General features: G+C 40.4%; 1 protein-coding gene across 2 annotated transcripts; it reads left to right on the top strand.

Moving 5' to 3' along the window:
- Positions 1–281: 281 nt before the first annotated feature.
- Positions 282–19,504, top strand: CCDC34 (coiled-coil domain containing 34). 2 transcript variants are annotated; one of them, XM_051776840.1, is made up of 6 exons: positions 282–557; positions 4,083–4,215; positions 6,640–6,747; positions 17,012–17,170; positions 17,591–17,732; positions 19,017–19,504. In XM_051776840.1, exons 1-6 carry the CDS (start codon positions 373–375, stop codon positions 19,229–19,231), a joined length of 942 nt encoding a protein of 313 aa, XP_051632800.1. In that variant the 5' UTR covers positions 282–372; the 3' UTR covers positions 19,232–19,504. The 2 variants fall into 2 exon arrangements, with proteins under 2 accessions (XP_051632800.1, XP_051632801.1); XM_051776841.1 differs by having other exon boundaries at positions 284–493.
- The last annotated feature ends 3,992 nt before the right edge of the window (positions 19,505–23,496 follow it).

The following is a 23,496-nucleotide window of genomic DNA, read 5'->3' as shown; positions in this document are numbered from 1 at the left end:
CACTAAGAAAAGGACAACTGTGAAGAGTCCCCACGGAACAGATCGCGCCTCAGCCCCCGCGCTGCAGATGCCCGGGGCCGGGCGGGGCGCTGAGGCGGGGCCGGAGGGGCGCTGAGGCGGGGCAGTGAGGCGGGGCCGGGTGCTGAGGCGGGGCCGGGCGCTGAGGCGGGGCCGGACGGGGCGCTGAGGCCGGACGGGGCCGGGCGCTGAGGCGGGGCCGGGCCGGGCGCTGAGGCGGGGCCGGGCCGGGCGGGGATGCGCGTCCCGGTTGCCGGGGCTGTGGGGGCTGTGTGGGCGGCGGGGCCGCGGGTGCCGCCGGGAGCGCCGGGCCCGCCGGTAACCGCCGGGCGCTCCCGCAGGAGCCGCCCCGCCATGAGCGGCGGCGACTCTGCCCTCGGCCCGCCGCGCTCCCCCGGCTCCGGCGGCGAGGAGCCCCCCAGTCCCTCCGGCGGCTCCTCGCTGTCCCCCGCGTCCCGCTCCAGCTGCCCGAGCGGTGAGGAGGAGGAGGGGCAGGAGGAGGAAGGGGCGGCGGCCGCCCGGAGCCCGCCGGGCCATAGGTAACCCTGCGGCTGGGACCGGGCTCCGGCAGCGAGCTCAGCGCGACCGGCCGGGCCCTCCGCTGGAGACCTTGGGGACAGAGGATTGTTTTACATAAATATAGAATTGTTCGCATAGATAAGCGCTTTAAGCGCTTTGTTCCGTTTTTGTTTGTTTGTTTGTTTGTTTGTTTTGGTTTTGGTTGTTGGTGGTTTTTTCCTTGGGAAGTCTTCTTGGGGGGCAGCTGAGTATATTTTAGGGGTCTGTAAACTGTCTGCAAGCAGTTGACCCCGAGCCTCGGGGTCTTTGCCAGGTGAAAAGCTGCAGCCTTTCCTGTCATCCTTTTAAAAACTCTTGGAGACCAAAGGGCTCCTCTTTGCCTGGCGTGTGCAGCTGCGTCCAGAGTCAGTGTTGCCTGTATGCATTGCCCAGTGCCCTCTCCTGTGGTTTAATTTTACTCCCTTTGAATAATGTGCAAGCCTAGCGTATCTTCTTTTTATTTGGGATCTCACCAGCTTGACAGGAGAATAAATAATTCTTATTCTTCCCTTTAAAACAGAAGGAGGAAGAGCAGGCAGTGCCTGTCTTATTCTGGAGTACAGCCTTTGCCATGGAAACTTAACTAACTTGTGCATTAACTGGTGGTGAATGTAATTAGTAAGGCTGAACTGAGCTAAAAGTGCAGGTGGGACAAGGGTTCAGGATTCCAGCCTGGTTCTCACACCTCCAAGGAGAGCAGTGGAGGAATATGAACCACACTGAACTTTGCTTACAAGCACTTCTTGAAAAAAGCACTGGCAGTTCAGGAAAAGCATGTTGAAGCGTAGTCAGAAGCTTCAGAATGAAAAAGATAGTAGCCAGTTTATGGTCCCTTCTCTTCCAGCTTTTCTGTTACCTCACCATTTACTTCTTCCCAAGAAGGAATCTGTTAACATACCTTGAAGTTCAGTAGCACTTTGTTCAAGTTACAGCATGTCCTTACAGCTTGAGATGCTCTTTCAGTTTTGGAGCTTTCAGTTTTGGAGCCTGTTGCTGCAGTATTCTCTGGCAGCACTAAGGTGCAATTGAAGATGACCTCTCTTAGGCCCTGAGTTAGCACAGCCTCCTTAAACTGTGGTCACAGTATATACTTCCCTCACACAGACACCACTTCTGAGTAACTGTGTTGTACTAAGTGCCTACCAAATGTTCACAGAGCAGATTCCAGGTACAGGTGCCAGGATCTCAAAAGTATAATAATAAAGAGCACTTCTTACGTAGCCACTGCCCTCTCTACGTATGCACATACTCTGAATCTTTTTGTTGTTGTTGTCCTCTTAAAACTACACAAAAATTAGCTGGAGGCAGACATCCAATGTGGGAAATGCAATGTTTGCAGAAGAGAAAGGATGTAAACAAGGCCTTGTGAAACGGTGTTAGGCATTTTCATACTTTCATTACCGACCAGTAGTGTTGTGTTTGATGGTGTGACGTAAGTGAATATACGGCAAATGATAATCACAGTGTTTTCTATTAATCAGACTTCACTTCTAATGCCAAATATGTCTGCCTTCTGGTGCAGTCTGAGAGCTTGAGACACAATACTGGGGAGGTGTTTCTCCTAAATTCATATTGAGGTCTTCATATTGAGTGTATTTTCCTCTGTTGAAGCTTCATGCTTATTTGTCTACAATAAATCTTTAATCTATTACTGTGAATCATTTTTTTGAGAAGTTGACAGCTTGAACTTCATAATTACTGATACAAGAAAACACATAGCAAATGTTATTTTTCTTAATTTGTTCCTTCTCCTAGTACTTTTTCTAAGGTTGCTTTAATGTGTCAGCCTTGTTCTAGTACTAGGTGCAATAATGCAAATCACGCAAAGCAGAAGAATGTGTTGAGGAAGTATCCCTGCCCAAAATGTCAAGTCTGTTCAAATTTGTGGTTTTTTTCCTGCATTTGAATGCTTAATACTTTTATCCTTATATTTAATAAACTTCCAGAGAGTTATTGTCTAACAAAATGTGTTATTATGCATTCTTAAGTTGCATCCCTTATTATATGTACGTGTTAACTTTTTGGTCTTTGGTAACGCTGCAGCAGAATGCGTTGGACAACGCCAGGCTTGGGAGTGTTTGGCCTGTGCTGCCTCTGTCCTTGCACTGTCTGTGTGTCAGGGTGTCCCTGTCAGTTCTGTTACGCTACATGTCTGTGGCAGCACAGTGTAAAAGAGGGCTGGGGGCTGATGTGAGGAGGAACAAACCTTTTCCAGGTGAGTTTCAGCGTGAATCAGTTCCCCCGAACATGTCACGACCTGAGCAGCGAACAGACGTGTTAGCACAAACACACCTGGGTAAAACAGCAGAGAAGAGTAGGACAAAACTCCTCTGCATTGACATCGCCCCCAAATGCTTCCTGTCACAGAAATATATCCTAAAGATGACTGGGACAGAAAATGTTTTGCAACATAATGTTGGAGTATTGCTGTTTCCTGTGAATATGTTACACTTTCATATTGATAAAACCCAGATATATTATGTTTAAAATATTTGTGTCTGGGGCCATTAGCATAATGGATCCTACTTTTGTAGCTTAAATTCAGCAAACACTTCACTGTTGTGAAGTAGATATATAGGTAGGTATTTCCAGAGCCCATACATCCGTGTAAAATACTAAAGTGGAGTCTTTTTTCACTGTTTGTTATTAAGAAGAAATTCTATGTCAGATAGAAGAAATCTTTTAAAGAAATCTTTCGGCATGTTTTCAATTTTTGTTGACTTAGAGCCTAATATACTGTCTTACTTAAGAAACAGTGTGTGTATAGAATATTGTAAAAGACATTTCTGACCTGGGGCTAGGACTGCTGCATTATTCATGAGTAAAGAAGTTACGAGTGAGTTATGTAAGGTATTCTCTTAAAAGTCTAATAGAACCTTGTATAATACCATCAAGTGTTGTGTGCTTTCTGCAGTTCTTAAGCACATTTCCTGTGAAAGCTTTTTAAGGTGGAAAACTTTACCTCTTTGAGTGAACAGATTCGTAATGCTGAGGTGGCTTGATATCATGAATCCACTTCGATGGTACTTGAAAAAAGAAGAAATATTCTTGCTCTTTCTTTGCTTGTGGTAAAGGCCACTTGATACATGAGGCCTCTCTGTGGGCAAGGACAGGATGTTAATTTTAATCTGTTTTTCCTTGTTTTCCATGTGTGAGAAGGAAGGTGACACTGATGTTACTGGTGTTCTTTTTGTTTAGGTTCTGAAAGGTAACAATTAGATCTGTTCCACAGTTTGGAGCGGGGGAGGATGGGGGTGTGCCAGGGGTGGGGAAATCACTAACAAGCTAGAATTTAATGAGTAGAATGTAGAATATAAGGGGAATGGTCAGAGGTGCACTATAAATGCCATTTATCAGTTAAGGGGGTTACTGAGCAAGTAGAAAAATGATGTCATTGTTGTCGCATTATGCCATAAAAGTAGGTTTTCAAGACAGTAACACTGCTTAACCTTTCAATCCAATACATTACAGATAATATTCCCTTACGTTTCTCATTTTTAATTCAGGAAGGCCGAAGACTCTGAGATAGTAGGAGGGACAAAAGAGTCACCTTTGAAAGATAATCTTTCGCCATGGGAAGAGTGGTTCATTGGCAAGGAGAAGGAACTGCGTGCCCGCTTCCAGGCTAGAGCTGAAGAGGTGAATACACCCGATTGGCTTGATGTTAAATCTAATAGAAGACAGGAAACACCAGGATTTTTTTTCCTTTGTGGAAACATGAGTAGTGTTGTCCCCTTTTTTTTAATGTCTTAGGTCTGCGTTATGTTTGTGTGTTTGACAGTGCTGGCATGATTCGTGTTACGTGCATTCCCTTTTGCTAAATGTTATGCTTCGTTGAAGTGGTGCTGTGTAATATTTTGCTTATCCAACTGTCAGGTAATGGTTCAAGTTTAAAAGATTAAAACATAGTTGTATAATTGGTACCTCGATTTTCATCTCGGGTACATACACCTGCACGGAGGTAGTAAAACACAACAAGGTGTTTGCTGGCTGTAAGTATGCCAAGCTCCTTGGTTAGATTTGAGGCACAGTATTGTTACCCACTTAGTGTGTAATTTTACAGCTGTTTGGTGTCCTTTCCCAGGATAGGGTTCCCTGTTACAGCATTTTTTCCCCCCTCATTCTGTCTTTTGCCCCCTTGCAAATGAACAGTTCTTGAAGACCGGGGCTGGGGCACAATTAAGTGAGAGCACTATATCTTTTCTTGATTAATATGTTTGTAGTTGCAGTTGATTAAATGATACTGGTGTTGAAAATCAAACTAGAAGTATTGGGTAGTGATTAGAACAATCACATCAAAGTTAGATAATTTCTCACTTTAGTTACTGATTTACTGTTTGACCTTGAACAGTGCCCTAGCTTTTCTGTGATTGTAAAAGTGCATATAGCATACAACTGTTTTATGTGGGCTACCTCATGATAGTTATAAAACACCTACTGATGGAAGGTTCTGGAACAGTCTTTTAGAGGTCAGCAGAACACCAAAGTAGTTCCTTAAGCTTGAGGAATATGTTCTGATCCGTTAATATCCACCCAATGTTTCCTGACTTCCCCTTTATATTCTAATTTGGTAATTGTCTTTCCCTATTTTGATTTTTAAGTACAAAAAACAAGCCAAAGTAATTTTAGGCATTATGTAGAAAATGTGGTTTGTGTATGGATCTCTCATGTGGTCTTGATGAGGAACCAAAACAATTTATTCTTGAGTATCACACAATAACATTTACACCATACTAAATGTAAACTAGCAGATGTCTCTCAACTATGTATTAAGAGGAGTTATGGGGCAAACATTACTTAAAGCCAATTTGTAAGATTTTGAAAACATTATGTATTAAACTGCAACATAGGCAGCACAAAAAGCTTATATTTGGGGGAAAAAGTACAATCAACATTTTTGTAAGATGCCAGAAGACAATGAAGTATATGATAGTGATATAAAAATGTATTACTACATCTGCATATAAAACGTACTCTAAACTGATATCATAAGAAACAACTGTGAAGTCCCAGATCTTTTGCTGGCAGCAGCAACAAGTCTGTCCTGATTGTCAAAAATGTAGATAAACATTTGGAGTGGATAGTGGATTGGGTCTTTTAAAGTAATTATAATGCCATCAGCTTTTACAGAAACCAGGATCCCTGCAACACATGTCTCAGAACTCAAAGGAGTGATACTTGCTGTAAATCTGCCTCAATACAGCAACAACTGTATTTTCACACTATATATTGTGGGTATTTGAGCTTTCTGTAGGCTCCTCTTGATGTCCTGCTAAACTGAATTCAATTCATAAGATAAAAGGGTTCTCTCTGAGACTGGCTGCAGTGTAGGAACCATAAAGTCAGTTTTGTGGAAATGATTCCATCTGTCTATGTCTGAAGGTATGAATTTTCATTGAAAAAGAGCAGTTTGTGCTGATGCTCCTGTTGGAGAAGCCAGACTTCTCAAACTGTATTCTTAGTCATGTTTTTCCTTTATCAGTTAACTTCACTGGGGATACATAAGTGATTACATATACACTGTATGTCATATAAAGATATTTGGGAATTTCTTCTCTCATCTTCAAAATAAAGCTCCTGTTTCAAAGTTTGCTAAAATCTGCAATAATTTTGGTTTTAATGAGCTTTGGGTTAAGCCTATGTTCCTGTAACTCTGGTACTAAAACTCACCAGTGAGTAATATTTCACTTAGCTTTTGATACCATCCACAATGCAGAGCATTACACAATGTAAATTTTAAGTATTGTAGAAAAGTACTGCTGCAGATTAAGATTCTGCTGACTGAAAAGGTGTTTCAATAAGCTGAGGAGTGATTTGTTCCATTGATTTGCTTCCAAAGCCTAATTAAAATATGTATTTCCAGTTAATACTCTAAAAATTATACATTTCCACTGAATGTATTTCATAATATTTCTGTGTTGACTGTCATCTGTCTTTTCCAAAGTCTTAATGAAGGAAAAATACCAAAATCTAATGCTTACATTGTTTAAACTGCAGCACTATTTCCAGTGTTGGTGTAGATGGTCACCACAGATTTAAGAGGTATACTTTTTCTTTAATTAGGAAATGAATATACAGCTTGAGAAGATGAAACAAAAGCAAGAACATGAAAGGAGGAAAAGGATAGCTGAAGAGAAACACAAGGAATGGGTCCAAAAAAAGAGAGAAGAGGTAAACATTGCTTTGGCTGCAAATATTCTAGTACATGCCATGTTTGAGTAAATCTATGTAAAATTTACTCAGTCCGTTTGGGCACCCATGTTTTAAGTTTGCTGAATGAATGGCTGCTTTAACTGAAAATTATAAAACAGTTAAACATTTTTCCCAGACTGATCTGTTTTCTTCCTTAAGCTGTTAAGGGATTTGTTTTCTGAGTAGTCAGGTAACTGACAACTGGCCTACACCTTGTGCAGTGGCCTTCTGCTGATTACAGCTGTGGTTCTGGTCTTCAGTGTACCCAACTCTTTCAGACTTCCTAGGTTCAGTACCCAAGCATTTTGGGTAAAGTGTACACCCTGACTGTGTACAATGTCTTGTACACCAAGCAGAGACAGAAGAAGGATTTAGTGAAGTACTGTTGTGGACAGGCAAATAGTATGGTGAAGTTTAGAGGGATAATTGAGGTTTGGGGCCAGATTCAGGAAATTCTCAGTAGAGCACAGTTAGCAACTGGAAATTCCTTCATACAAAAAGTAATTTCTGAGTGGGATCAAAACATTTTTTAAGTTTTTTAAGAGAGGAGTGCCTTAGTCGAGGATCAGAAGCAGACAGAATCTTGATCTCAGTGGGGCTCTTTACAACTCTGTGTCACATGATGTGAGCATATGCACTGGGTGACAGAAATGGGAAAACTTGGGAGACTTGGGCATGTTCAGCCCCTGGTAGTTTATGGGCATATGCATTCATTGTCTAATGGTCTGGAGCACAACCAATTGTTCACTGTTCTGTACTTCTGATTCTGAATAAAATCAAATGAAAAGTGGTTAAAAATATCATAACGGCATCTAGCTGGGCTAGGTATCCAGACCTTACAGAATCACAGAATATGCCAAGCTGGAAGGGACCCACAAGGATCATGGAGTCCAACCCCTGGCCCCGCACAGGACCACCCCCAAGAGTTTCACCTTGTGGTGAGAGTATAATCCAAACACTTCTTGAGCTCTGTCAGGCTTGGTGCTGTAACCACTGCCCTGGGGAGCCTGTTCAGTGCCCAACCACCCTCTGAGTGAAGAACCTTTTCCTGATATCCAACCTAAACCTCCCCTGACACAACTTCAGGGTCCTGTCACTGGTCACCACAGAGATCAATGTCTGCCCCTCCTCTTCCCCTCAGGAAACTGTAGACTGCAGTGAGGTTTCCCCCTCAGTCTCCTCCAGGCTGAACACACCAAGTGCCCTCAGCTGCTCCTCACATGGCTTCCCCTCAAGGCCAGGTCAGAGCAGAGCAGGACAATCCCCTCCCTCACCCCCCTGGTGATGCTTTGCCTGATGCCCCCCAGGACACGGTTGGCCCTCCTGGCTGCCAGGGCACTGCTGGCTCATCTTCAACTTGCCTTTGACCAGGACCCCCAGGTCCCTTTCCAGCACTGCTTTCCAGCATCTCATTCCCCAGTCTGTCTGTACATTTGGGGTTACCCCATCCGAGGTACAGAATCCAGCACTTCCCCTTGTTGAACTTCACACGGTTGCTGATTGCCCAGCCCTCTCATTTGTCCAGGTGTCTCTGAGGGCCTCTCTGCCTGCCAGGGAGTCAACAGCTCCTCCCAGTTCCCTGTCATCTGCAAACTTGCTCAGCGTCCCTTCCAGTCCTGTGCCCAAGTCATTTATGAGGATGTCGAGGAGCTCAGGGCCTGAGATGGAGCCCTGCAGAACCCCACTAGTGACAGGTCACCAGTCTGATGTTGCCCCAGTCACTGTTACCCTCTGTGCTCGACCTGTGAGCTCCCCCACCACCTGATGTGTTTATCCAGCTGTGAGCTGGACATTTTGTCCAGAAGGATCCCGAAAGCTTTACTGAAATCCAAAAAGATTCCATCAACTGGCTTCCCTTGGTCAACTAGTTGGGTTACCCAGGTTTGACAAGCAGGACTTTCCTCTCATGCATTTGTCTTCTTCCTTCCAGAAGTCCCTCTTCAGATTCAACCTAGAATGACTAGAATAACCTATGTTTGGATCTAATCTAATTAATCTTAGTCTTAATGCTGACTGGATTATTGGCATAAACCTGTTGCAGAATCTATCCTGCTCTGATCATTTATTATACTTCAGGAATGATCCTTCCTAATTAAAGTACACTGCAAAAAGTAAAAGATTTATTACTCAGCACAAACAATGCCATTTTCCTCTTCTAAAATGAAAATTAAATTATAGGTGTCTGTAAATGTTTATTGTCTGCCTGTTAAAATAGTTCCCAGTTCAAAACTGGAAGTTCTCATTCTGTCTCTTCCCCACTGCCCCCTCCCCCTCCTTCACCTTCTGTGGACTTCTACTTTTTTGGGGCCTCCATGGACCTTCATCTTTGTGGATTTACTGACTAACAGCTTCTATTGTCAGTGGGAATAGGAAGTCTTTTTTTATGGTAATCACATCAGCCCAGAGGACAGCAAAAACCCAGTTGTGTCTAGACTTTATCATATTATATTTTGGAAGCATAAGGTCATCCTTAGAGCGTGTCCCAAGCTTTTACCAAAAGTAATCTGATTTTCGTTTAAATTTGGTGATTCATTGGCTGGTCTTTTCTGTAAACCACACCCAAATGAAGAACAAACTGAACTTAAAAGCTTAGCTGTCTTTAGGATATTAATATTTGAGCTGCATAGGTCTTAGCACTTCAAGTTTCCACAAGAGTATTTGTAGAAATACTCTTGTCACAGACCAAAGGATAAATATGTCAATTCAGTGACTATGAAGGTGTTTAAAATTGCATCAAGATTTCACCTGTAGTTTAAGGTTAGAGTCATGAACGCTGACAGTTGCTGTAATTTTCTTGGGGACTGTTTATACATCTACTATTTGGAAAACTCACTTCATTTCCTCATAGAAGTCTCAAAAGGTGCTTCTTGAGGCAAAACTTGCAGTGTTCTTTACTGAAATGTGCATTAAGCACTCACCTTTTTCATATTCAGCTATTGATTCTGAGCCCCTGTGTGTAGACTGCAGAAAAAGCTTTATTTGGCAAGAGGCAGTACTTTCAGGGATGTTATCTGTGATCTCCACAAGTCTGTCTCCTTTTCCAGGGCTCAGTACTGTAGTGATGAAGGAAGCAAGGCGTGGTTGAGCGTACCTGATACTTTCTCCTTCATCTTGAGCATCCAGCGCAAGGAGACACTGCTGGAATAGTCTTTATACCGTGAATGTGAGAGACTTTGTGTCAGAAGTAAAATGTTTGCATATGCATGAAAGAATTCTGCCATTTTTCTGTATGTCAAGCCAGTTTTCTTGCATTTTGTCGCATGGCAACATCAGTTGTGATGCTCTTACTGTTAAATATACTCCTTATATAGTCAGGTTAGGAAGTAAAGCATTGTGAATGCATAAACTGTGGAGAGTCTGTAAACTGCCATGACTGTTTAATTATTTAGAACATTGTCATAGCAGTCAGAACCTCTTACGAATTAATGCTGAACAAAATATTAGGATTAAAGGTCAGGCCTGATGACAACAGAGTTTTGATTAAATATTAAAAAAATTAACACTGATACAGTGCACTCCGCCCTCTACACTCTAATTTGGTATCTTCCAATCATATTTAGTTCACCTTTACTGACTCTACAAAGCTACTTCCTTCTTAGAATGCCAATAGAATATGAACTTAGAAATATCTGGAGTATTCAATTCATATATGTACATATCCACTTAAATATTTATATATTGTTGTGGGTTAGCCCCAGCAGGCAGCTGAGATCCCACACAGCCACTCACTCATCCCCCCACTGTGGGAGGGGGAGAGAGTCAGGAGGGGAAAAGTGAGAAAACTTGTGAGCTGAGATAAAGACAGTATAGTAGGTAAGACAAAACAAGGAATTCATCCCCCACTTCCCATGGGCAGGCAGGTGTTCAGCCATCCCCAGGAAAGCGGGGTGGCTTGGGAAGACAAACGCCCTAACTCCTAATGTCCCTCCCTTTCCTCTTCTCTCCAGCTTTTGTAGCTGAGCACTGTCGTGTGGACTATCCCTTGGGTCACTTGGGGTCAGCTGTCCCTCCTGTGTCCCCTCCCAACTCCTCGTGCACCCCCAGACTACTCTCTGGTGGGGGGGGAGTGAGAAGCAGAAAAGACCTTGAAGCTGTGTAAGCACTGCTCAGCAGTGACTGAACCGCCGTTGTGTTATCAACAAACACCACATTGGTCACAAATGCAAATATGTGCATTTGTAGACTGTAGACTGAGCCCACAGGAGCTGCTATGAAGGAACTTAACTCCATCCCAACCAAAACCCAGTGTATGTGTGCAATGCATATGTTTGCAACCGTAACAGAAATCCCCAGAGAGGAATGCTTGCATCCCAAAATAGCTAGCTCTGAAACTCGTGTTGTTAACATCCTTGTATTTAGTCTTTGCATGTAATTCTTTATGTTATATCAACATGATATTTAGCAAAGTTGTAAGAGCATGAGTACTGAATTTACACATTTTTAATTGGAAAAACTAATTAATACCAATGTGAATTTGACTGTAGCATTTCTAACACTTTCTGCATTGCAGAACAGAGAATAAGGCATCACTTTTTTTTCAGCAAATATGAACAAAGCAGGCATTAGTCATAAAATGTGAATGTTCAACTTTTTTTTGTTCCTCTTTTTTTTCAGTAAGACCCCTTTACTCACTGAAAAACATAATTTTAATGGAAACTAGGTACAGGATGGGAAAATTCTGTTTCAATGCCTTTTCATTGAAAATTTTGGTCTCACAATTTACTGTGCCCTTGACTGATAGTCTTTCTGAGAAGCAGAGAGCAGTAAGAAGTATGAAGGCCTAGAACCAACACAGTATATAGCAATGAATGAGAGTGTTCTTGGAGCAGACTCCCCTTTCCTGGTGTGCTGTGTGATTCCTCCCAGAAGAGACACCGAGATTCCAACTCTTACTCCAAAGACTTTCTGTTTAATGTGTGCTTTATCTCAACACTGATAATGAAGAGCACAGATTGTTCAACAGCTTGAGCATGACTTTCAGGTTCAAAAGCCATGCTCGCTCATGCTCTCTTTCATCCAATGAGTTGTTAATTATCTTATGAGGAGTGGGACCATTTCAGCAGAAGGGGTGAAGAATCCTGTCATCCCAGCCTGCAGTCTGATAGGTGGAGATTTCTCCTCTCAGTGGGACATGTTAACTGGAATGCCCTCAGGGAGAAAAGTAGTGAAATCCAGAACTTCCCTGTCCCAGGTTAACTTTCTAACAGCTGAACTATTGTTCTGAGTCGAAGCAGTGGTTGCTAATACAGACCCTGATGTACTGTGGCTTTCCCTGACAGTTTAGGCTTGAAAGAGATATTAAGATGTCTGCTTTTTTCAAGACTGAACCCTTTCAAAAAGTGTGTTTATGAGGGCATCTTCTAGCAGAAATGCTTTCCAGTATTGAGAACCAACTGCATTTAACAGTTAAAATTTTCTGTTTGCATAAAAGTCTATGTATCTAAATTTTTTGTGACTCTGGGATAAATTTGTTTAGGATATTTTCCTGCGTATTGTGGATCTTTCACTCTCTGAACCTGGAGTGTCTTTACACAAAACTGTTCTGTGACATCATGCCTAACCAGTGCCATAGTTATTATTTTAGGTTGTACCTGAATCTTAATTACCTTTAGATTTCTGTAAGTAGAATGAACTAATTTCTCATGGTTAGTGTTAGAATGAGTTTTAGATAGAGCTGTGGAGGAGGAATTCAGGGTGACAGATGAATAAAATATGAGTGCTCATGTATTTCAGCAGCATTTGTGGACTCTGCATTCTTCTGAAGACCCTGAGAGTGTTCCAGGGACCAGGTACATTAAAACTTCCTGCTTGTCACATACATTGAGTACCCACATGAAATGAGCATGGTTTGGGAGAAAGATCCAATAATTCTCCAGTTCCTAGACTGCAGTGGGGTCTGCACTGACTTTATGTGAACTTGAGCAGTAAATCGCTGTAAACCTGTGTATCAGGAGACAACTGCAGCTCAGTGTTGTTTCACTGACCTCTTCTCTAGCCTCTTGTTCTTTACACCTGCCAGTTCAGCAGAGATTAAAGAGGTACTTCTGTGGGCTGGTTTGGTGACCAAATTGTGTTATAGGGCAAAATGCAAAAAATAATTACAATTGTCTGAACAACCCAGATTTCCAAGATTGCTAAATGTGGTTGATGTTCAGGATTAGTATGAGGATAAACAAGGAAATTTGGATGTATATTCTGATGTTGGCAGTGTGGACTTTTCCTATATTTTGCCATCAGTCAGCATTAAATCATGCTAGAATGTGGTAGCTAAGATGTCAGGGCAAACAGCTGTGAAATAGAACCATTATCTGTGAGAAGAAAAATGCCCCATTCTGCAGACATATAGAGGAAAAGGATTGCTGTGGGAAGTATCTTAAAAATATCAGTCACAACATTAATTTCTGGAAATATTTCTACTCAGTGTCAATCTACATAGAAAATGCAGAACAGAAGCATCTCTGCACTTTACCCTCTCCAGCCTCTCATTTAAGCATTGATGTGAAAATACAGAAGTATATATTTTATTAGTTTTCTTCCAGTTGGATATAGTGCCTCCGATTCTAAGGCAATTAGGCTTTTTTTCCTGCATGGAAAATGATTTAACATTTCTGCCTTCTGTCAAGAAGGAAGTGGGGTGCTTCTTCAAATTTTAAAATCCTGTGACCGCTCAGCACATACGTGTAGGTCTGATTTTTCTTGAAAAGTTAGTAGTTAATCCTGACTCAGTGAGACTGAGTCACCATCACTGCTTTGTGGGACAGAATGATTTGGTTTGGGTGGGGGATTTCCAAGTACAGACCTAGCCCAGCCTTCATTAGGTTCTGAGGCTTGATAGGATCACATCCCAGAGCAGTGAACCCTCAGGGTAGATTTGTATCCTCTCTCCTTAATTACGTGCTTGGGTAGGGTGGCAGGAGAACAAGCCTTTCTTGCAATGAGTAATTGGATGTTTTACAATCAATACCTTAGTTTATGTAATACCTGTAATCATACTTTAATGTATGTAAGTTTACTAGTGGTTTAGCGAATAGATCATGTCTGTTTTGAACACAAGATCAAAGAGAATTTTTAAAACCCAATCTGACAACACCAAGCATAAACAAGTGTTTTCTCCCTCCCATATATACATGGAAGGAAAGTACAAGAAGGATTGAAGAACATGTACATTAATATGCACATTCATAGCATTTTTGATAGACCTGTATAAGGGAAAGTAATGAGTAAGGGGGGGAAGCTGGGAAGGCCAGGGTGACAGGAGTTTGACATGAAACAGGTTCCTGAAGCAGCTGGGAATGTGGTGTACACTAAGTTTATGAAGGAAAAGCTGTTCTGATTGTGAGAGAAAGAGGAAGCGTTTCTGATTTGTCTGCAGAATAATTTCTAGGCAGCTGCAAAGTCTGCAGTTCTGCAGGGAGTCTCCCCATCTTAACGATGTCTCACTGGAAGTAAAACTTAGCAATTGTTGTGGCTTTCATGGTAGTGTGCATGGCATATTATTGTTTACATAGGACCTAATTTAGCTTTGGGTTGGCCTAGATACTAGCTAAACTCATCTGAAGTATTGTGATTAAAGATACATAATTTCAGAAGCTTCCCTGCATTTCATTTAGAGCATTTAGAAAGATTTTAGGTCTATTTGCTGCTTATAATAGTTTTCCATTGTTGAACAATTCCCCTAGGAATGGAAGGGGCCCACTTTTTTCAGTTTTGTCCTGTGTTTGTTTTCATGCCTTTTGTATGTCAAGACTTTAGCTAAAGACTGTAGTTTTGGAAGATCCTTAGTTTTGTAACCTACATTCATGTACATCAGAGGTAAGTCAGCAAACAACAAAATATGTGAAGTCTTTGTAAACCACCTTCACCAATAGTTTGACTCACTGATTTCACCTTTATCTCTCATCTATGTTAATGTTTCTTTTGTGTCACAGACTGCCACTGTCTTGAAACAGGAGTTGTTGAGAGGTGCATGTGGGGAATATTTGTAATGGAGAGACAGAGAAACAGCTCTGGATAAATGAGATTAGGATGAATTTTAGATGACGAAGGAGGAAGATCTTAGACAATGGATTATTTACTTTTTTCAGGAAGGTGATACTTAGAACGCATAATTTGTCAAAAATACATTAATTTTCCTCTTCAACATTTTTAAGAATGGAAACATTTGTTTCATGTTAAGAAAGATCTTATTTCCATTCTCTACTAGTACAAAAACATTTCAGAATCTCAACTTTTTTTTTTTTTTCCAGAATGAAATTCTTTTTTTCATTGGTCTTAGTTGTAAATAATTTTATTACATGTACAGGCCTCAGTGCTGCGAAATCATGTTAATAAGACTTCAATTATATCGTAATTCTATGGAGTTTTGCATTCCAGAATGTACACTGACATTGGAGTGTACACTGATATTGGATCACTTTCCCTACACTACAGTACAGATTCAGCTGATATTTGCTAGAATGTATTGGAAGTGAAATGGAAACAAACACAAGAGAGACCAAACAGCAACAACAACAAAACAAAACAAAAAAAATCCAAACAAAAAAAAAAGGAGAAAACAGTTATTAGCTAATTGTAATAGTTTTGTGAAATTGTGAGCAGTGTGTACATTAAATAAATCTTTGTTGTCAAATAAGACTATTTGACAAGAGTATACCAAAACAGTAGTACTGAAAGTATCATTCTGATTTAGGTGAAGAAACATCCACCTCAGAGATTACAGCATAATTAATAAAGTACAGCTTCTAAGAGGGGGGAGGGGAAATAGTTTAGCTGCTGGTTGATAAAATTGTAGTAATGCTTCTTGTGTTGGCAAACACAGAACAAGACACACTAACTCAAGCAGCTCTGTAAATTGGTTTCTTTTCTGGTAGAAATGAGGTAGTGTCTTGCAGGGCAATATAAGCTGAAGTTTTTATTCTGTATGATGCTACTTTATTGGGTTGCTGGTAAGTTTGGTGTGGGGGACAAGCACTGAACCATCAGATATCCTGTTTAGACCTGACTGAGGGAATCGTGCTGGTCCCCAGCTCCAGTATTATGGCTTCTGCTTCATTATGCATAACTGGATTTTGCAGAAAGGCAGTAAGTCTGGGGGAAAAGATGGGGGAGGGAGACATGGGGAGAGCTCTAGTTTCTGCCTTCTTGTGCTTATAGTGGGAAAAATGGTGATATATAATGGTAAAATGGGAATGGGGGTATATTTCTGGTTTTATTGTGAATGTGTTTTTCCTCTATTTCATTTATTTATTATACTTTGCAGCTGTAGTTCTAGGCATTTTACATCCATACTGCTTCTGTTCAGTGTGTCTGTACCCAAAGGGACCCAACGTTTTGGGGACCTTGCTCTAAGCAAACAACCACGTGCTGATGGCCTGGTCTTGATCTGGAGAGGGAGGTATTTCCATGTGAAGAGTAACAACAGCTCTTCCTTCCATTCTCTGTAACCTTTATGAAATGTCTGGCATTCTATCGATTCCATACTACAGACACACTGAACAGAAGCAGAAATGAATGACACCTCTGTATGTTCTGTCTCCCAGATCATGCAGGTCAGGTAGCAATTTCACTTCACACTCAGTTACCACTCTTTTCCTACCCTAGAACGTGTTTTCTCGTTTTCCCTTTGATAATTTTGAGAGGAGAAACGAGTGGATGGATTCAGTGAAGTAGTCCCTATGTGAATGAACTAAAGAATATAAAAAATTTAGAGACTTCCACAGGACGTGAACTGGATTTTCATGTGAACTTTTTATTTTCCTATCAATTTATGCTCAAGGGTGCTGAACAATCTACATATCTCAATGACTTAGGAGGGGACAGTTTACCTGTCTTCCATTTGGAACTGTAGTTTGCTCCAGATTTCACTGACAAGTAGAACTAACACACCACTGTTGAGAATTGAAACAAATATTTCTTTCCCAGAAATACTGAGAAGTGTCTGAGGTGTTTTAACAAATGTCTGAATAGATAAAACAGAATAGTAAACATAATAGTATAAGGAGACCTGAAAGTAAAATTTTTATCATCTTTTTCTGGCAGGTTTATGTGTCTAAAACTATTTTATCCGGAACCTAAAGATGAATAGGTTCTGTCTTCAAAGAGGTTACAATGTTACATATTTTCTCAGATTCATGATAATCATATTTGTAATTATGTAGTAAAATTAACTGTATTCCTCAGAAGAATTGCTCGTGGAAGTATACTGAAAAGTTTGTATTCTGTTCCTTTGGTATGTTTCACACAGGAAAGAAGAGAAAAGAAACGAAAGCTGAGCAAAGAAATGGCAGAAAAAGCCACAAGGGAACTAGAAAAAATGCAGTTACAAGAAAAGGCTGAGGTAAAATATAAAGAATGGTTAAAGAAGAAGAGAGCTGAAGAGGCTGAAAAGAAGAAAAAAGAGAAGGTATTAATGAGCTGATCATTTATTTGGATGCAGTTACTTAATCTGTAACCTATATTAAATATGTTGATATCAAATGGCAGTGTTGTACATGAAAAATAAACTTTTCAAAGTTGCAGTGTTAGTGCATTGAAGACATTGTGGTGTGTTCAGCAAAGCAAGATACACATTAATGCATTTTTTTATAACCTTTGAGCTTTTTTGTCAGAAACAGTGGAGTAAACGTGGAGGTTGGGTTTTTTGAAATTTTTTTTCAGACTGAAAAGATTGCATCCTTTCTATCATTGGGGAAATTGTGTTTGTAGTTGAAGACATTTGAAATATATTCAGCAGCCTGGAAATCTGCAAAAAAATCGTTTACCATTTTGTGTATATTGTACAAAGCCTTGTGTCTAAGTATCTTAGGTTTTTTTTTATTTATAGGAAAAAGAAAAAGAACGGGAAGCTGAGCAACAGGAGAAGAAAACAAGATCAGAGAAAATCTTTAAGGAATGGCTACAAAATGCTAGAAATAAACCACGCCCTGTTTTAAATGATTATGGTTGCCCACATGGGAAGTCCAGAGGTTTGTACTTCTAGTACACAAATATGTAGTGACTTAGATTTGTGGTTCCTTCCCTCTAATATTTTCATGTAAAATGAAGCCTGTTTGAGATACTTGTCCAGTGTCTAATTTTGGCACATAGGGATGACTACCTCATATGGTATAACTCAGAGAAATATACTCTTGAGACCTTTTGTGCACTTTTCTTAGCTTTTTTACCAGGCACAGGAATCACCAGAGCCAGTCACTGGTTCCTGTGAAGCAAATCAGTTATGTTATCATCCTGGTAAAGGTGCTGTTCGTGCCACAGAAGGCGTGTGCCAGCTTAGCACACAGGAATCCCCCTTAGAAAAGAGGTGGGGTTGTGAGACACAAGAAGACTGACAGAAGTCCTGTCTGTGAAAGGAGACATGGGAATCAACCTATTGTGAGCTACAATTTCCATTTTGCTTTTCCCTTGCATTGCACCTCCTTGGCCTCTGTAATCCTGTTCCTTTTTTGTTTGAAAGCCAAGTGTGAAAGAGAATTCTGTTAATAGTGTGGTGTTTTACAAGTCCCACTATTTTTGGTGGCTTCTGTCATCCCACATGGTACAAAAGCAGAAGAGCAGCAAGAAGTGGTATTGCATTACATGTTTGAGTGCTTTATTATATTTTAATTTATTTTTTCTTTAAAAATAGATAAATATGCTATTTCCTTTTTTTTTATTTTTTTGTACAATTAAAATACTTGCCTTTATTTGAATTCAAAACAGAAATAATGTTGGGACCAAAATTCTGAATGTTTAAACATGTATAAAGCCAGTGAACAACCTTTACTCTTTTGCATACATTTATTTATAGATAGTGATGCACTTTGCCTTCATGTTTTGTTTTGGACCTTCATTACTTACTGACAACTGCCATCATTTATTGAAATGATTTTTGAAAAATATTCCTCTACTCACTTGTGTTCATGCAACAGAATATATCACAGACTTTGAAGTGTATCCATCATGTGGTTGGGTAAACAAAGTAGCCAATTCATAGACATTTACAGCTTTTAAGTATGCCAACGACTGAGCATTCAACTTGTTTATTATTTTAGTAAACATGAGCAATACACCAGTTATTGGTAAAAAAAAAAGGTGGAGTATTTATTATCTTGAATAATTTAAATTATGTGATGTGCCTGTGCTGTCTTTCTCTGAAGATGCTGTTGTGTCTTTGTTAATCCAGATGAATATTATAACTGCTTGTTTATTATTATAAAAGCTTGCAGTGTAAATATTCATTTTTAGTTATGTGTATTTTCTAAATGTTTTAGGGATTGGTGACAGAAATTCATATCCAGCCCCAGCATATTGTAACCCCATTCCTTGGAAACCAATCCATGTTCCTCCCCCAAAGGAAGACGGTGTCCTTACCATGAAGAAGAATAAGAGACTTGTATCTTGTCAGCCACATGCATCTGCACCTATGGTAATTTCTAAGCCCAGGAGCAACCCTGGTATTGGATCCTTGTGCAGAAAGAAGTCATAGTTCAGAAAAAAAGTGTTCTTATGATCTGGAGCAAACTGAGCCATAAATGTGAAATTCTATGTAGACATATGTCCAAAGCAGATTGCTTTGTGCTTTTTTTTTTTTTTCATTTTTGTGAATAGGTTTCAGCTAACTGACCAATCAGGTTTTTTATGTTTTTTTCTATGTTACATTTTATTAAAAAAAAAAAAAAGGGGAAAAGAAAAAGTCATCTTTAATCAATTGTAATGGGACTGTACTTAATACCAATAAAATACACAGGATTGTTTCTTCCTTTCCTCTCTTGTTGTTGAAGGAGTTCTTCTGTGTATGTGATTATTCTTTTGGGCAGCAGTATAACTGGGTTATTTTAAAGATGCCAATTATAACTGATTTTAAACCAATTTTTGGCTTAATGCAGAAGGAATTCAAGGCCTGCGTGCAGTTTCTGGGTTTATGCGTGCACTTTTCAGTGTCATTGGGATTGCAGACATGTAGTGGGATAGCTTCCATTTCTGGAGCACTGCAATGAATGGATACAAATGCTGGTCCTGATTTGTGCAAACCAGGGAGAACTGGTCAGGGATGTGAAGGCTGGGGCAGCCTTGCCTGCAATGGCACACGTGAGTCTATGGGATCTGGCAGCGTGCACCTGAGAGTGCTGAGTGTAAGGGCACTCCCCATTATCTTGGAGAGATCATGGTGATCAGGAGAGGTTCCTGAGGACTAGAAGAAAGCAAATGTCAACCCTGCCTTCAGGGAGGGCAAGAAGGTGTGTCTGTAGAACTACAGGCCAGGCAGCCTCACCTCAGTCACCTAGAAAGGTGATGGATGTGGGAAATGCAGCCAGCAGCGTCCTGGGCTGCAGGAGGAAGAGCACTGGCCAGCAAGTCAGGGGAAGCAATCCTTCCCCTGTACCATAAGTGTTGGAGGCCAAATTTGGAGTGCTATGTCCACTCCTGGGCACTCCAGTGAAAGAGTGACATGGACATTCTGGAGCAAGGTCAGTGAAGGGCCACGAAAATGATTGAGGGATTGGAGCATCTGACAGACAGAAGCTGAGAGAGCTGGCACTGTTCCACATGAAGGAGAGAAAGCTTAGTAGTGTCTGGGCAATGTCTGTGAATACCTGATGGGTGGAGACATGGAGCAGACCCATCCCAGTAGTGCCCAGTGAGAGGAGAAGAGGCAGTGAGCACAAAAATTAAAATACAGGAAATTCCATTTAAACACAAGGCAAAAGTTTTTAGAAAGGAGAGTCTTTAAATGCTGGAACAGATTTCCCAGAGATATTGTGGAGTTTCATCCTTAGAGATATTCAGAACCTGACTGGACACAGCCCTGAGAAACCTGCTCTAGTCAGCCTTTGTTTTGAACAAGGTAGTTGGACTAGAGCATTTCCAGAGGTCCATTCCAATCTCAACAAGTCTGTGATTAATGGTGAAAAGGAGAAAGCAGAAGGAAAGAAGACTGTTTTTCCTCTTATCATAGTTGTATCACTTTGGGAAATATCTTGTTCTTCTTTAAAAGTTACACTACTAAAAAGTATATTACATATTATAAAATTTACGTGGTAAATAAACGCACTAAGGCACATTCTGGCATGTAAGTATTCTATTAAATTGATTCTACTTCTACTCTTAATAATATATTTCAACTTCCTCAGAGCAAGTTGTGAACAATACTAAGCCATCTCATGCATTCATACTTAATACATTTCTTGTAGCATTACTTTGAGTGAATCAGTTTATACAATATGCCTGTGTCTGTTCTTTCAGGATAGTGACAAATGCTAACAAGACTGAAACACTGTGCAGTAGTTACTGTTAATAGATTATTTGGTTTGTGTTTGCATTTAGACTTTCACAAAGTCTTAATTTTACTGTACACACTTAGGAGAAGTCTGGGCTCCATAAAATACGTGGAGTGTCAAACTGTGTTCCTGTTAGGTAGAAGCACGTGGGCTTCAGTGAAGAAGTCTGCACATTATCTTCAGGATCTAGAACTCTGTGCCCCAGCTTTTTCTGTAAGGACCTCTGCAATAGATGGGTATGAACCTTGTAGATTCATAGATTAGTTGTTAATCTCTCCATCTGAACTTGCTGTGTTGAGGTGTCTAATCAGAGTCAGAAGTTTGACAGTGATGTAAGCTGTGAGAAGCTTGTGAGTGTTTAGGTGAAGGGACAGTGTTTTACTGCAATGGAAATGATCAATTTTGGATTGGGACTGATTTAGTTGAAGAGTCATGTACTGTCATGTTAGTGTTTTCTCTAATAGTTTCTCTGAAATAACACGTGGCCACCAAGAAGGTGTGTTGACATAATTACCTGAGTGTATATTTGTGACTTTGTATTTGTTTTAGCATTTATTTGCTTGTAGTGAAACAAAATGATCTAGTGGACTTAAAACCCCTAAAACAGAAGCTTTAAGATGAGGCCCTTGCTGTAGTCTATCCATAGCATTGTAAACACAGTTCTGTCCTAACTAAATTATAAAAAAGGTTAAGGCAAGATAGCTCCTGAGTGTACATGCTGACTCTCATTCAGTCCACATAATGGTTTTGCTGAAGAAGAGAAATAGTGTTTGGATTTTTTCCAACAAGGTATCAAACACAATAAAATGGTCTGGCTGTGTGGCATAGTTTTAGGTTGTGTGCTATGGAAGGCTATAATTTCATGCTGTTGTGGCAACTAATTTACACCATTCTTTCTCAGATATTAGAAAGATAAAATCTTGACACTTTGTTGTAGCTTAAGCAGCATTCTGTTATTAAGGCCTCTCCTGAATTTCTCTGGGCACAAAATTTCACAGTAGATCAAGTTTCAGAGTCGCAAGTTACTCGCTGGAACCAGTCCAAGATCTTGCATCTTGATGTCTATGCTGCTAAAATAACAGGAGACTTAACATCAGCTTTTTTTTCATCCCCGTGTTTTCGCAGAACTTCTGGTTGTAAGAATTCATAGACCACTTCCAAATCGTGACTGCTGCGTCCTTCTAGGATTCACAGCCTTTCCTCTTCTCCATCTGTTGGTCATAAACAGAGTGCCACACTCAGCTTCACTGTGAAGGATTACATCTCCTGTGAGCTTTTTCTGGGTTTGAAAATGACTGTGTAGGTGCTCTGTAAAGAAGCGTGTCTTTCCAGAAACTAACAGTGGATCTTCACATGTATATTCCAGGGTTGAAAGCCTACAAGCAAGAAAACTGGATCAAAAGTCCTGGCTGGAAGAGCATACAAGGAGTGGGAGGTCACTATGATTGTAGGGAGCCTTGCATTTGTGGGAGGTCTGGTTACTGTAGCACAGTGCAACTTCACTGTCGCAAGTTTGGTTACTGGTTCTGATGTGGAGCCAAGGATTCACCTGAACCCGATAACTGCATCAGATTCTAATAATGTCCTTCCCAGTGTAGTGTTTGATTGTAAAATTAATCCCTTAATTTATCCTTTTGAAAGTCAGATTGAAGAGCAGTCAGTAGTCCTGAGATGATTTTCACTCGTAGATTTTTGTGAGTAAATATGGAAGATTTCAGCCTTTTTTTCTGTTCAAAAGGTGAGTGTTCCTCGGGCAACATCAGGGGCTGTGTTTGAATTCAATACTAGAAAGGAAATCTGATCACCCTGATCTAGTAAAGCATATAAACACATGGTTAACTTGAGATGTGCTAGGGAGATCATCGATAAGGAAGGGCTAAAGCAGTCACACTTTCTGGGATTTGAGGCCTCAGACCTAAGGCCTGTTCAATTAGCAAAGCCTCCATTTGTAAGGTGATGTCCATGTTTTTATACAAGTAACTCATTTTATAATGACCTATTAGACAATTCTCTAAAGTTGTAGTAAAGTGAGGTAAATTTTTGGAAAATGTGTAGACTTTTCCTTAATTGTACAGACTCAAGTATTTGCTTGGTCTGGCTTAGTGACTCAAACAGGGATTGCAAGTGTTTAATTCACAAGCAAATTTGACTTTACAGAAAGTTGGCAGGGTGAGTCATTTGGAAAGTGAAATACTCGAAGTTTTTAAAACCAACTGAACTGTGTTATAGTGAGATGCAAGGGTGCATTCAATTATGTTTCAGTTATGTTAATGATGTTGTTACAAAGAACTCACACTTTGGTTTGTTTTACTGAAGCTAAACCTGAAATTATTCAGTACTATTAGCACTAAACAAGTGCTAAATTCTTAATCCATCTTGATAACTATCATAGTAAGTGCTTTTGTGTATAGGTCCTGTGGAAGATGGGTCTTTGACTTTTCCAGCTAATTCATTTAAACAATGTGAGGTCGTG

This window comes from Manacus candei, unplaced genomic scaffold (genome assembly GCF_025592945.1).
Source record: "Manacus candei isolate 608988 ecotype Guabito, Panama unplaced genomic scaffold, ASM2559294v1 h1tg000009l, whole genome shotgun sequence".
In the NCBI taxonomy this organism is placed as follows: Eukaryota; Metazoa; Chordata; class Aves; order Passeriformes; family Pipridae; genus Manacus; species Manacus candei.
This window is presented reverse-complemented; position numbering and strand designations above follow the sequence as displayed.

What these genes read in the sequence shown, in the direction of transcription:
- CCDC34 (XM_051776840.1), top strand. Translation starts at nt 373, where the DNA reads ATGAGCGGCGGCGACTCTGCCCTCGGCCCGCCGCGCTCCCCCGGCTCC. An exon ending in TCCAGGCTAGAGCTGAAGAG is followed by an intron (nt 4,216 to 6,639) that starts GTGAATACACCC and finishes TTCTTTAATTAG; the next exon opens with GAAATGAATATACAGCTTGA. An exon ending in CCCACATGGGAAGTCCAGAG is followed by an intron (nt 17,733 to 19,016) that starts GTTTGTACTTCT and finishes TAAATGTTTTAG; the next exon opens with GGATTGGTGACAGAAATTCA.